Source organism: Austrofundulus limnaeus, unplaced genomic scaffold (genome assembly GCF_001266775.1).
Source record: "Austrofundulus limnaeus strain Quisiro unplaced genomic scaffold, Austrofundulus_limnaeus-1.0 Scaffold145, whole genome shotgun sequence".
Classification (NCBI taxonomy): Eukaryota; Metazoa; Chordata; class Actinopteri; order Cyprinodontiformes; family Rivulidae; genus Austrofundulus; species Austrofundulus limnaeus.
The window spans coordinates 219,273-232,432 of record NW_013952547.1 but is presented as its reverse complement, the minus strand read 5'-3'; the positions used below and the strand labels follow the sequence as shown (position 1 = coordinate 232,432).

Sequence of the window (13,160 nt, the reverse complement as noted above, 5' to 3'; positions counted from 1 at the left end):
CGCATACGCTATGATGCAGTTTACTTGGCGTCTGAAAATACATTTCCTCAAAGGTGTTTTGAATCTGAAAAGAGAGAAGTAGTGTTGAGAGCAGCTGACAGTTTAAGTTTTACTTTCACTTTGCTCTGTTACTGCCGAGAGCCTGCAGAAGTCATGGGCGGGGTGCGTGGGGAGGGGGGGTGGTCCGCCATGAGGAAGTTCGGCTCAAAGACACATCCCAGGGGCGTTGCTGGCCCCCACCTGTTGTTTTGCTCCTCAGCATGGCTGCCTAAAAACACGGCAGGATTTCTCAAACATGCATGAATGAGTCAAAGCAAGGCTTTGGGCATGTTTTTTATGAGAGTATAACATTATAACATGATATAAAACTCAAAAAAGTTGATTTTACATGATGTTGCCCCTTTAACTCCACATGATTTCAGATAATGTACTGACATGTCTTGGATAACTGAGAATTCACAGCAAAGTATTTTGCGTGTGACGTGACATTTTCTGAACATGCGGGTCACTTCGTGGTTAGAGACAGTTTACGCAGGAGTCTGAAGGAGTAAGTCACATTAAAATTAGAACAAGAAGGACTACATTTAAAAACATAGCGTCTGAGAAAAAAAAATGAATGAATCTTACCTAAGATTCTCCACACAACACTCAAGCTCCCTAGCCTAGAGGTGGAGCTAGAACCTGATTGGCCACCCCAGATGGTACCCCACTTGACTGACAAGTCACTGCATGAGGAATTGAAAGATGTGCAGTTAAGCTAATTAAGGACACATTATTATTGCTTTATTTTTATATTCCTTTTGTAAAGATGCATATATTTTAACATGTTGTACACTTTTTGTTAAATAAAATCTCCAGAGTGATTGTGAATTCACTCATATTTGGTATGCCTGAATTTGCTGAAAGTATTTATAATATGCGAGTTACATTGAGTGATTATTTATATCTGCCCCCACCCCAAAAAAKYCTTGGTCACACCTGGCATAAMGTTTTAGCTCTGCCTCTGCCCAGGYCTTCAGCAGACRACCTGATATTGAATTAAAGTGGAATAATAGATTGAGCTGGCTATTTTATATTTGGCTTGGAGTGAACTGTATTTATACATAGTCATATTTGTTTGCCTGATGTCAGTAGCTGCTGGTTCTCAGGCACTGTGAATGGATCATCCTTGTAAAACAGCAAGTTGTCTAAATATTGAAGTAGGCCGGCTGTTGTAGTACGAGAGTAATTGTGCTTAGACGCTTGCATATTTACAACATATATTGTAATTGCGTAGATGAGGCATGATTTGCTCTTCCTAGTCCTTTACATGAGTTACTAAAGCAGACATTAGYATGGATGAGTGCTTTCTCTCATCACCATGCTTTACACCAAGTAGCTTTTGTGTTTAAACCTGAAAGGGTTTTAGGGGAAGTTACAGTAGCTACTCTAAAATCCATCAAAATTAAAGTGGATACACGAGGCATTTTGTGTAAGAACATCAGCTCAAAATTAAAAGACTATGTAGAAGCCACAGTTCAGATCTTTTTAATTTGGGTCAGAGGGAAAAAAAAATCACATGAACATTTTCTTTTTGTTCTTAGGTCGTCCAGTCGTCGTAGGGATGAGCATCAACATAGCCAGTATCGATTCCATCTCCGAAGTAAACATGGTAAGTTCACATTTCCTCAGTCTAACATTCAGYAGCATTCAGAGTTGTTCAGTTTTCCTCATGTCGTGGGAAGAGCAGCCTGTCAAAAGGCTCGCAGCCTTTCTGCTCAGTGTTTCAGTGAGACCAAACTCGCAGGAGGTTCACGCTCATCCACACTCAGCGTTGAGCTGTTGATAATTTGCTGGCAATCAGCAACGCAGGCTGAGCAGAGAAAAATACAATAWGGCTGATGTCTAAGAAGTGACGTCACCGTGTCTCTCAGCTCTTTCTTTAGTTCAGTCAGCGTGACAAAGTCAGTCTCAGCACAGTTCAGTCCTCCCAGATTCAGCTGCATTAYTTTTTGTTTTTTCATGACATTATATCAACACTACAAATTCAATTATCTAATGTCTTTCAGCTGGATATATTCTATACACTGTGATAGAAAATATGTTTTTTATTACCTTTATTTCACATGTTGTAAAATGGTTAGCATCCTTCACCTCCATGTAAACTGATGTCCATGGGTTTTCTCTCAGTCTTGGTTTCTCTCTCTGACTTCACAGGACTACACTATCACAATGTATTTCCAGCAGAGCTGGAGAGACAAGCGTTTGGCCTATGGTGAGCTGAACCTAAACCTGACTTTGGACAACCGTGTAGCAGACCAACTCTGGCTCCCTGACACCTACTTCCTTAATGACAAGAAGTCCTTTCTTCATGGTGTGACGGTGAAGAACCGTATGGTCCGACTACATCCCGATGGCACCGTCCTTTACGGGTTGAGGTAAGAACAACAGAAATAGTTTGGGTCAGAGTGACTGAGTTGTTGGATTTACATTGTTTTTATTTGAACACTATCAAAGATGGAGAGTCGTGCTGCTTTTACTTTCTCACAACAAACACATGGGAGGGATAACTGTGACTCTGAAAGGGTCACCATGTTTCCCAGCAAAAGTTTAAAGTACCTATGTTCCCCAGATCCTGGTTTCCTCTGGTATAACTATTCCTTTGTTCCTCAGATTAGCCCATATTTTGTAATTAAAATCATAAAAGATTCTTGACTTCCCCTTCAAATGTATTTTATTACAAATGAAAAAACACTGAATTTTAGTGCAGGCGTACTGGGGAGCATGGGYACTGGGGAACATGGGTTCTGGGGAACATGGGTACTGGGGAACATGGGTCCTGGKGAACATGGGTACTGGAGARCATGGGTWCTGGGGAACATGGGTCCTGGGGAACATGGGTACTGGGGAACATGGGTACTGGGGAACATGGGTCCTGGAGAACATGGGTACTGGGGAACATTGGTGCTAGAGAACGTGGGTCCTGGTGAACATTGGTGCTAGAGAACATGGGTCCTGGTGAACATTGGTGCTAGAGAACATGGGTACTGAGAAACATGGGTCCTGGGGAACATGGGTACTGGAGAGCATGGGTTCTGGGGAACATGGGTCCTGGGGAACATGGGTACTGGGGAACATTGGTGCTAGAGAACATGGGTCCTGGTGAACATTGGTGCTAGAGAACGTGGGTCCTGGTGAACATTGGTGCTAGAGAACATGGGTCCTGGTGAACATTGGTGCTAGAGAACATGGGTACTGGGGAACAAAAGTATAGGGGAACTTGGTACAGGAGAGAATAGGGTCATTGGATGGCACAGTGGCTCAGTGGTTAGTACAGATGGCTCACATTGAGAATGTACAAGGTTCATTTCTTGGACCAGGGATCTATCTGTGTGATGTTTCCGTGTTCTTCTCGTGCTTGCATGGGTTTTCTCCAGGTACTCTGGTTTTCTCTCACAGACCAAAAACATGTACAATAGGTTGCCTTCAATGCCAGGCCTCCCTTGCAAAAGAGATCTGATTAAATAAAGGTTAATTATAAAATAGGTACCAGGGAATACAGGAGAACATAGGTTTGGACTTGCTGTATTTTTKTTGTAAAACATATAAAAAAATACCATTCTAACAACGGTCTGACTCTACTTCAGTATTTTTTACATTTAAAAATGTTTTACACTTTTTAAATAGTAAACTTTTCATAGCTGCTAATGCTGACAGACCTTGGCTTGCCAACAAAATGACATTAGCAACTTTTTCATTGTATTCACTTTCAACATCACCATAATGTTTGACCCCCATACATTCATTCATTTTAAATGTGGCCATATTGAGCAGTTCTTAGAGAAAGATGCATCGCTTTAATAATTCAAGAAGTTGAAGCCTCTGGGGGAAAAATGGGGGAAAGGAAAAATGTTTCATGCATGCTGAGATACACTTAACCTCTCAGTGACCCTTAGTTTATGGAGGGAATGGATATACTTTATCACAGTATTTAGAAATGTCCTTCGTAGATGTGTGAGGGGGGAAAAGCTCATGCACACTAAAGCCTTTTTACATTCATATTACCACTGTTTAGATGTTCGGGACATGCTGTCAGTAATTAGCTTTAATGCTTAGCAGTAATAGAGTGAAGATTTAATAAAATGACATGAACTCGCCCATAACTATAGAACACAGAGTACTGCTGTTAGTATAGCTACTTTTTTTGTCCTTGGACGGGATGGAAGATGACAGGTTTATATTTGGCAAGAAGAAACAGACTTTAAAGTTTTATTTTCAAAGTTAAAGGTCAAGACATACAGTCAGCGTGTTTTTGAAGCTAAGGTTCAGTGACCCTGAAGGTTTATAAAAAGATTTCAGATCTTCACCACCTCTCTTGTCCCAGATTGCTGTGACGAAGCAGACAATTAGGTCAGCGGTAAATGTGAACAGAGGCACTCGTCTCAGATCCCCTGGGTGATGTTAAAAGTACGGACATGTTTGTTCTGACTCTGACTTTATTACTGCTTTTTTATCATTCAAGTCATTTTGATAAAGGAGTTTGATTTAGGCAACAACAAATAAAGCATGTGAACATGTTAGAATTAGACAATGACATGGGTTCAGATCAAGTTTAAGATCTTTAGATGAAAGAAATATTTAAAATACAGTGGAATTGAATCAAAAAAATGCACAATTACCACCATAATACCAATGGCACCACTCTCGCTTCCTGTGCCTGTGCCCACCCCCAAGGTTTGCATATAGACACTTAGGGTTTTGGGTTAGAGTAGTGGTGGAGGGGAAACTGGCACCACGCTGGCCTCTGCCTCTTCTTCTTCCCCTTTTTAATTACTCTATAGAACAACATGCACCAACAGTAGATCTGGGGGTGGGGGTGTGGGTGTCAGGGTCTTTATTCCCATCCCGTTCCCCGACTGCCATTTGGATAAGGGGTCCTGAAGAAGGGTGAGCCGCCAGGTGCAGTCCTGGGCTGTGGGTGGGCTCGAGGCTTGGAAGGTTGCCAGGGGCGGGGCTGGCTCTCCATCCTCCCTGGTGCTGCTTGGTCTCCTGAGGTGTGGCTCTTGGTTCCTGTGGGTGGCCCCCTGGCCGGGGTGGCTGCCGGGTTCCGGGGGATGGGCGGCTGGGGGGGTGCACTTGGTCGTTGGCGGTGTGGTCATGGGTGTGGCTTCTCTGCGGCGGGGGGCTGGCCGGGCGTCCTGGTGCGTCCTGGTCCTTGGCTATCTGCTCCTCTCCACCTCAGAATGATTGGGTCTACCTCCTGGGTTCGGGTGTGTGCTGCCTCCAATAGGGGGTGGGTGCATGTCCTGGACCTGTGGGGTATAGAGTGTGTATCGGGGGGTATGAGTGGAATGTGGCGTCCTTGTATGTCTTTGATTGAGAGGGGGTGAGGATGAGGGTGGGATGGTGCGATTGTGTATGTGTATGTTTGGGTATTTGTCAGGCTGCTGTCTGGGCTGCCCCTCCTGCTAGTTTATCTGGGGGCCCGCTGCTACTTGGCCCTCCGCTGGGGTGTGCAGCTGGCCGGCGGCGTGCTGGGGGTTCCCGGGGTCTGGGGCTGGGCGCTGGGGTGTGTGCCGGCCTGGCTTGGTGACTGCCTGCTGGGGCTTGGGACCTCTGGACCTGTCGGGCTTTGGCCTGGGGTAGGGATGGGTGTGCCCTGGGGGCCCGGAACTCTGTGCCCTTTCCTGGATCTGCTCTGGTATGGCGGGTGCTGGTGGGGCCCATGAGTTTGTCGCTGCTGGCCCCSGGGGCTGTGCGTGTGGTCGCTGGGGCGACTCTCCCAGTTCTCCCCTATGGTCTGATCTGGGGGGTGGGTGGGCGGATCTTAGCGTGCGGGTGCCCCTTGGGGCTCTGCGCTCGGGATCCCTCTCGGGCCCTTGGGCTCTGGTCTTCCCTATGTCTGCCTCGTGTCTTGGGGGTTGGGTCTCCGATCCTCCACAGTCACTGTTAAATATTCCATTGGAGAAATCTTGTATAAACACGCATGTTCACAACCGCTCACAGACAGGTGTTCTGATCCGGGGGGTTCTGACTGGTCAGTGAGTGTGTATGTCTGTGTGTATATACGGACAATATTTATGAATGTAGGCATGTTTGTATGTATATCTTTATACAGTATATGTATGGGTATGTGTATGTATTTATATATGCCCTCCATGTATTTATCCATTTATTTTTCAGGTGAGCGGACAGATGTTGGGTGTGTGGTCCTGTGTTTTGTTGGTGTATATTTAATATACTTCTAATGCTTGAAGCACACAAAAAAATTCTTTAGCAAGCTAAAGTGCAGCAAACTTCTCATATTTAGCTTTGTGCAACGTGTAGCAGTGGTGACTTATACTAAAGTCCTTCATGGCAGACCAAACACAAAGGTTTGCCTTAAAGTTCTATGCAGAGATAGTCTACCTCCCATTTCATCTGAAACATGATTTATCTGTCCAGTTTTCTTTCCTCCATTCCTTCTTCATTTGTAGAGATGTGTGTGCAAGGTGGTGTCAGTTTTGGACGCACCATCTAGTGGCAAACGTAATTACAGAGGTACTTTGTGTACCATTTTGTAATTTTCAAAAAATATTCTAAGATCTGCTTTTAGTCCATATTTTAAGTAAACATGTGTATATCTGTGGAGGATTTCTACACATGATATGAATTTTTTAAAAATATTCATAAAATGCTGAAATCTGGGACATTTTCAGTGACAGCCCCTGTTTTGGACAACCTGTCGCCAGAAATTGGGGATGTGAGGTCACCCTTTCATGTCCAGGAAAAGTGAGAATTTACACCAACTTAAGATGCTCACAGTGGTGAACCATCGTGTTGGATCATTCTGTAATTTCCCTTTGGAATAAATAAAGTATTTTGAATTGAATCATATCAGTACCAGGGTGAGATTGATCCATTTGTTTGTTTCTCATCTCTGTTTTTAATATGCAACTCCCATTCCAAAAGGGCATTCTGCAATGGAGCAGCAGGGAACAGGCAAGATCACATGTGAACATTATTTGAAACAAGCAAAGCAGATAATTTATTTAAATGGTTTTGATTTTAGAACGACCTCAATCTATCAAAACCTTCTAACAATCATATTTATTTACTTTTGTAAACCCAACGTATGATGCAGAAAAATTTAGATCTGAGCAAAAATAAATAAACAAATAAAATACAGGGGGGGGGGGGGATTGAATATCAAAACCTGCAGTTTGAGCCTTCTCAGTTTTACAGAAACTGAGCTACAGTGTAGTGTGAAGTGCAGGATCAGATCCAAGGTGGATGTCGCAGACTTCAGGTTGAGCAAAATGAAAAATTTTAATAAACGATACAACAAAAAGGCCGGCGAGGCAGCAAACTTACAAAACTAACATGGGGAGAACATGGAAGAGCACAGCGAGAGACATGAGGGCAGGAAGGACAACGATTCAGCAAGTAAGTGGTGACAAGAGACCGGTTAAATAACCCAGAGGGGAGGGAGATAAGTGGCAACACCTGTGCTGGAAGCTGATTACAGATTGTAGACAGGTGAGGGTGGCACAGAGGACTGAAAAAAACAATGAAGGCAAACTGAGGAAAAATAGAAAACTTAGAAACACCAATAATAAACAAATATACAGACTATGACACTGGGACTCACCTTCAACACATATTCTGTGAGCTAACAGATCACTAAAGTCTTTGTGTCAAGCTTTTACATACAAGGCATCAGTTTATGTATATTTTATTTTAACAAATTCCAATATCTAATATAGTTTTTTTTTTAATTATGCATGATGTAAACTTCGAAATACGGATTTATTATTTATTTAAAGGTGACTTCAGTAGACAGTGGTTTTACATGCATAAACTTCCCTCCTTACCTTCCATCGATTGTTTAATGGGGAACGTCACACGTCGCACAAACTGTTGTAGCATCATTCGTAAAAGTAAACGCTCTCTTCTTTAATCCCACCAACGGTGGTGTGGGTTTTAAACGTGTCGCTTTCTGCACGAGAAACTTTTGCGCCACCATCAATCAAAGCAGGTAGAGGCTCGGGAGAATTTCTTGCCAAAATTGTACTAAATTACACTGCGCCATCTGATCTGAATAAACACTCCCAGCTGCTCCACTCTGTTCGGTTGTCGAGGTTCCTCAGGAGCCATGGAAAAACAAGCAAGCAAAGCGAAATAACTCTGCAGCTTCAGGCAGGTTTTACCCAGGCAGCGCGGCACACGAGTCTTCRTATCCACAAAGCTGTCTGATGGTTTCAGCACTAAAATAATCTGTTGGTCATCAAATATACTCAACAACAGCAACAATCCACATTTCACCACAGTGTTAATGTGTAGGCATCTCAGGCAGTGGACTATATGATTACCTGTAATGATTACTTTTCTTTTAGTTCCAATAATTGCCTGTTATTAAACTGGTATTAGYAGCTATATGAGTAGTCCCATAATAGTTGCAGCAGAAACTCAGTGTAATATATAATTATGTCAGCAGGCTTCTCTTGGTATGATTAAATATCAGTATTTGAGGTTTTAGGTGAATCTTATTTAAACTGGTCAACTCTCCATTCCTAACGTTTTACATTTTATAAATAAAACATGGTTTACAAAAAACTGTGCATTTAAAGTTATTATAGGGATCTCAAACTATTCACACATTTTGGCCTTAATATGCTATTTTTTCTTTTCTACTAAAAGTTGTTGTTTGTAATTTTTTCTAATTATTTAAAGACTTTTTATCACTTTTTTCCTGTTAAACATGTCATTTTTTTACTCATGTAATGCATCATGCGGACAATGAATTTTTATGTTGATAACGATTCAATTCAGTTTGTTTATATATCACCAATTCACAACTAAAGACACACCAATCCACTTTTTTCACTTATACCAATACAAAGTTTAGTTTTGGTTGGTGCTCATCTAATATTGATTCAATATCAAAAACAGTGATCAATTGACTTTTTTAAACACGTGGAAATAAATGTATGGAATTACAAATTTCTTTGATCACTGTGCTCCATAAGTCTATATTAAATAAACCAATACCTTCACAAGTTTAGTAAAGCAAGTAAAAATAACACAGCTTTACGTTGTTCCGTTAGTGTATTTATAAATATAATACTCAATGTAAAATAAATAATAAAGGAACCAAAACTGAAAAAAAAAAAAAAAACAAAAAAAAAACAGTACAGTAGCCTGACTGCTTTGTTAAAACATGAAAAACCAAATAGGAACAAACCCTCTTTGAAATAGTTCAGTCAGTCATTAGACTGAATAGATCTGCCCCTATGGATCAGACCCATTGTCACGATATCTACCTTAACATAACAAGTTTCCACAGCAAATTATAGACGCATTAAGCTTAAGCTTAATAGCTTAATCACGCATGATTCTAATATTAATGTGGTCATACGAAAAAAACTTTTTAAACAAACAGCTAATGTATAAATAACTAAAAAATAACTAAAAACAGCAGCTACTTCCCCAGCATGAAGGGCTATTAATCTGCCCTGCTGCAAGTCTAAATTACACTAAATAATAACTTTAGTTAAAGTGACATTCAGGTGCATAGAAGTTTAAAAATAATCCATCCTGTTTGAAATCTTCCAAGATCTGTCAGCCCAAAGGTTCACAAAAGACCAATACAAGAAAAAAAAACTAAAACAGGAGAAGACAAGACAGGTTAAATTATTACTATAGTTCAATGATCAGGTGGTATAATAATGAATAAATAATACAGAGTTGTGATTAGAACTTATTTTACGTGATCACTTTCCTCAAAGAAGTCGTAGAAGGCAGATGGCATCAAGTCCTTGGATCTGTCCTCCAGACCATTTGTACACGATACTGTAATTAGAGGGAGCACACAATCTACATCCAGTGGTGATTCCAGGACCTTTACAAGCCTCCTGCAAGCATGCAATTAAACCTCTTTGTTCAAATGTTTGACTTTGCTTCAGGGTTGTTGGCACCTTTTTTTTTCTTTTTCCAGAAGTCTCAGCTCACAATAGATGTTTTAAAGTCTGTTTGGTTTAAATGAATTTAGTGATAAGGTTGGACTGTTTTAGCCCAGTACACACAATACTGAGATCATTCTGAAATCATAGTACACACAATACTGCGATGGCTGCAGTTTAACCACTCATGAAATGTGTTACTGCTTGTTCTTGTCTTTATTTTTAGTCTAGTTTTCACTCGTATTTTTTAAACACCAGTTGTGTTGATCGACCAGATCTATTTTTACATTTATTTTAAGCACAAACTGACAGTTTCTCTGCTTTGCTCCCGCAAACTCATTCTGTTACTCATTGATGTGACGTTGAGTGCTGAATAGTATTTGATTTGTCGCTATTTTCAGTCAGATACGTCAGAATTCAATATTTGTCCTACATTCACATTAGCACACAAGCAGTAGATCAGTTTTAATTAAACTAGCACTCCTTGGAGGAGTGCATATCACCCCTCGCGTGCCACATTGTTAAATATCTAATGTTAGCACTTGGAGGATGTGTTGAGGATTATTCTCAGTTTCTACCACACCAAACTTTGGCTTGATATCTAACCCTTGTGTTGTGGATGTGCATCCAGTGACTATTTTCTAAAAGTTTCATTAAATCTTTGAAGTTCATGAGATATTATGCTGAGAGACAAGGCTAACTTCAACAGTTAATGACTGATTTAAACACTACTTCAACAAACTTTAGCTCTATCTATAAAATGGACTAAAGTGTTAGATAAGGTTCATTAGCTGTGGTGGACWTCTTGAATATGGCTGACTCCAGAAAGTAAAGTGTTAGAGATACAGATATTACTTTCTGAGAATTAAAAAAAAATCTGACCCAAAGTTCATGGGATATTCTGCTAACAGACAGACGAACAAACATGGGCTATTTGTTAATTAGATTACCTTCCCTTCATAGTGGCAGGCCATAATTATAGCTATATTTCCAATTTGACACTTCTTAAATAAATTTATTGTTGTCAATGATGCATTACAAAAAATGGTTCTAGGAATGAGGTCATGTCTGGGTCTGTGTTTTTTACTTTAATCTCAGCAGTTTCATTCACTGAATACTGAGTCAGCAATCAAACCACTGCTATTCTGCTTTTTTTCCCATATGTTTTTTGTAATCGAACTATTACAGCGTACTTTGAATTACTTCATCTATTCATACATCAAAAATTTTCAGCTCTTTCTGGACAGGGGAGTTTTTTATATATATATATATATGTTCTTTATTGAGGAAAATGCAGTTTGTTTAGTTGCAGAAACCCCTGCAGGCTCAGACTGAACTGTAGACCAGGAGGTTGGGTCTCAATACATCATTTGGTCATTGCTAACAGTGTCATTTCAAACATCAGTTAAAGACATCAGGCTCAGTTTTAAAAAAAAAAGTAGTGTGGAGTAGTTTTTTTTTCCACCTTGCCTGTGAAATGAGAGGCTGAATCATCATTAGCAGACTAACAGCGTTCWAAGTCCTGAGAGCATTGAGGGCTTTGTTGAGCTAAGCTCTCACCAGATTGTGTTTTCTTTCTTCCCATTCCAGTGACTCTGCTCTCTCTCTTGTTCCTCGCTTTATTAAGCCAAGAGCCGTGATAGTACAATGATCTGCTGTGATGGGTACAGAAGAAGATGGCCTCAGAAGTATTGATTACATATCTAATTAAGACCTAGTAGTTCTTTATGTTGGGGTTTTAACTAATTTTATCTTAATAAATTATGGAGTTATAATGGTTTTGATCAAACATAGAGTAAAATCTTATGCATGATCTTGAATGTTGGCTCTCATGTCGTAAAACTATCAGTTACTCTCAGCTACTGCACCAAATTTAGTTTTGTATTTGTAAAACTGGCTGTGTTTTAGACGGTTATATTATTTCTGAAATCAGCTGGCTGTGGAGGTCATTTTGAGTTGAGTTGACTCCAAAATTGTGTCAGTTGTAGACGTACATCTTATGACTACTGTCTGAAAGTTTCATTAAAATCCGCCGTGCTCATGGAATCTTTTGCTTACAGCCAGCCACACACAGACACTGTTTTTCGGAGCATTACCACCTAACTTCTGCTCCAATAAAAGTGGCCGCAATGAATTTTGCTTTTATTTTTAATTTAAAGTACACTTAGATTTGTGTAATTTGTTTATTTATTTTGTAAAATGCCTGAAACTTTGATTAACAACAAAGTATGTCTTTTTTTAATAGTTTGGTTATAAAATCTCAAAAGTGAGCTCTTTCCTTTGCTCAGGAATTGTCTTTATGTTTCATTGATTTAGACTCCCCATGCACACATACACAGAAACAGTGAAAGGTTCCAGAGGAAACGGACTGCTGAGCGTCTGACTGCAATGCCTGCTCAGGTCTGAGGCTGCCGATCATCTCTGCTGGGACTGGAAGTTGCTGACCTACATCTGCTGACAGTTCCAAATCCCAAATCCTCACTGTGAGCCGTCCAAACTCTCGCCTGCTCAAGTGATGACTCTCTCCTGACTTGTTAACTGCCACATAGAAAAAGTACATTTTTCTCTCCGCTGTGCTTCTGCTGCGACATCCAGGATCCACGCTGCCCGACTTCCACCGCCTGGAGTACACCCGAGACCATTGTCTCAAAGAACAAAAGGACTGTGGACTGAATCTGTCGTCCTGTTTGTGATCACAGATACATGACCCTGCTGCAGCCAGGAGCTTCACATAACAAATGATAGGCTTCCTCCGGATTTTACTTTGGGTTACATCTATCACCTTTTCTTCCCTTGAGCGCTGAGGATGAGACCTGTGCACGCCACAGATGCTATTTCTTTTTAAATTCTGTTTGGCCCTGTGTTCTAATCTGATGGAAAGAGAATAAATATGTTTTAAATGAGAGCAAACCTAATAAAGGAGTAGATAACTTGAATGTTTGTCAACACTGCTGGCAAATTTCCCCTAAAACTAGCCTTGCTAAAATATTCAGTGCCAAATTGATAATGGGTTCATAAAAAATGGTTTTGCTGCTTTTCCTTTTGCTGGATTTGAATATCCTTTTTTATATCTGCCCCACAACCTCTGTACTTCCAATTTTTCCTCCAAAGACATGAAAGAAAACGGGTGAGAAATAAAATAATCCACCTGGTTTATATTAACCTTTCTCTCCCTCAACTCAGCCTACGCCAAACCACGCACAGACACACACACACACACACACACACACACACACACAC

General features: G+C 40.7%; 1 protein-coding gene across 2 annotated transcripts in view; it reads left to right on the top strand.

The window, feature by feature from the left end:
• Positions 1-13,160, top strand: part of gabrb4 (gamma-aminobutyric acid type A receptor subunit beta4) — a 68,683-nt gene that overhangs the window by 39,149 nt on the left and 16,374 nt on the right. For both annotated transcript variants that reach the window (XM_014016427.1, XM_014016426.1), the window contains exons 3-4: positions 1,584-1,651; positions 2,197-2,417. In XM_014016427.1, the coding sequence (XP_013871881.1) occupies positions 1,584-1,651; positions 2,197-2,417 (289 nt within the window). The remainder of the gene's footprint in view (positions 1-1,583; positions 1,652-2,196; positions 2,418-13,160) is intronic.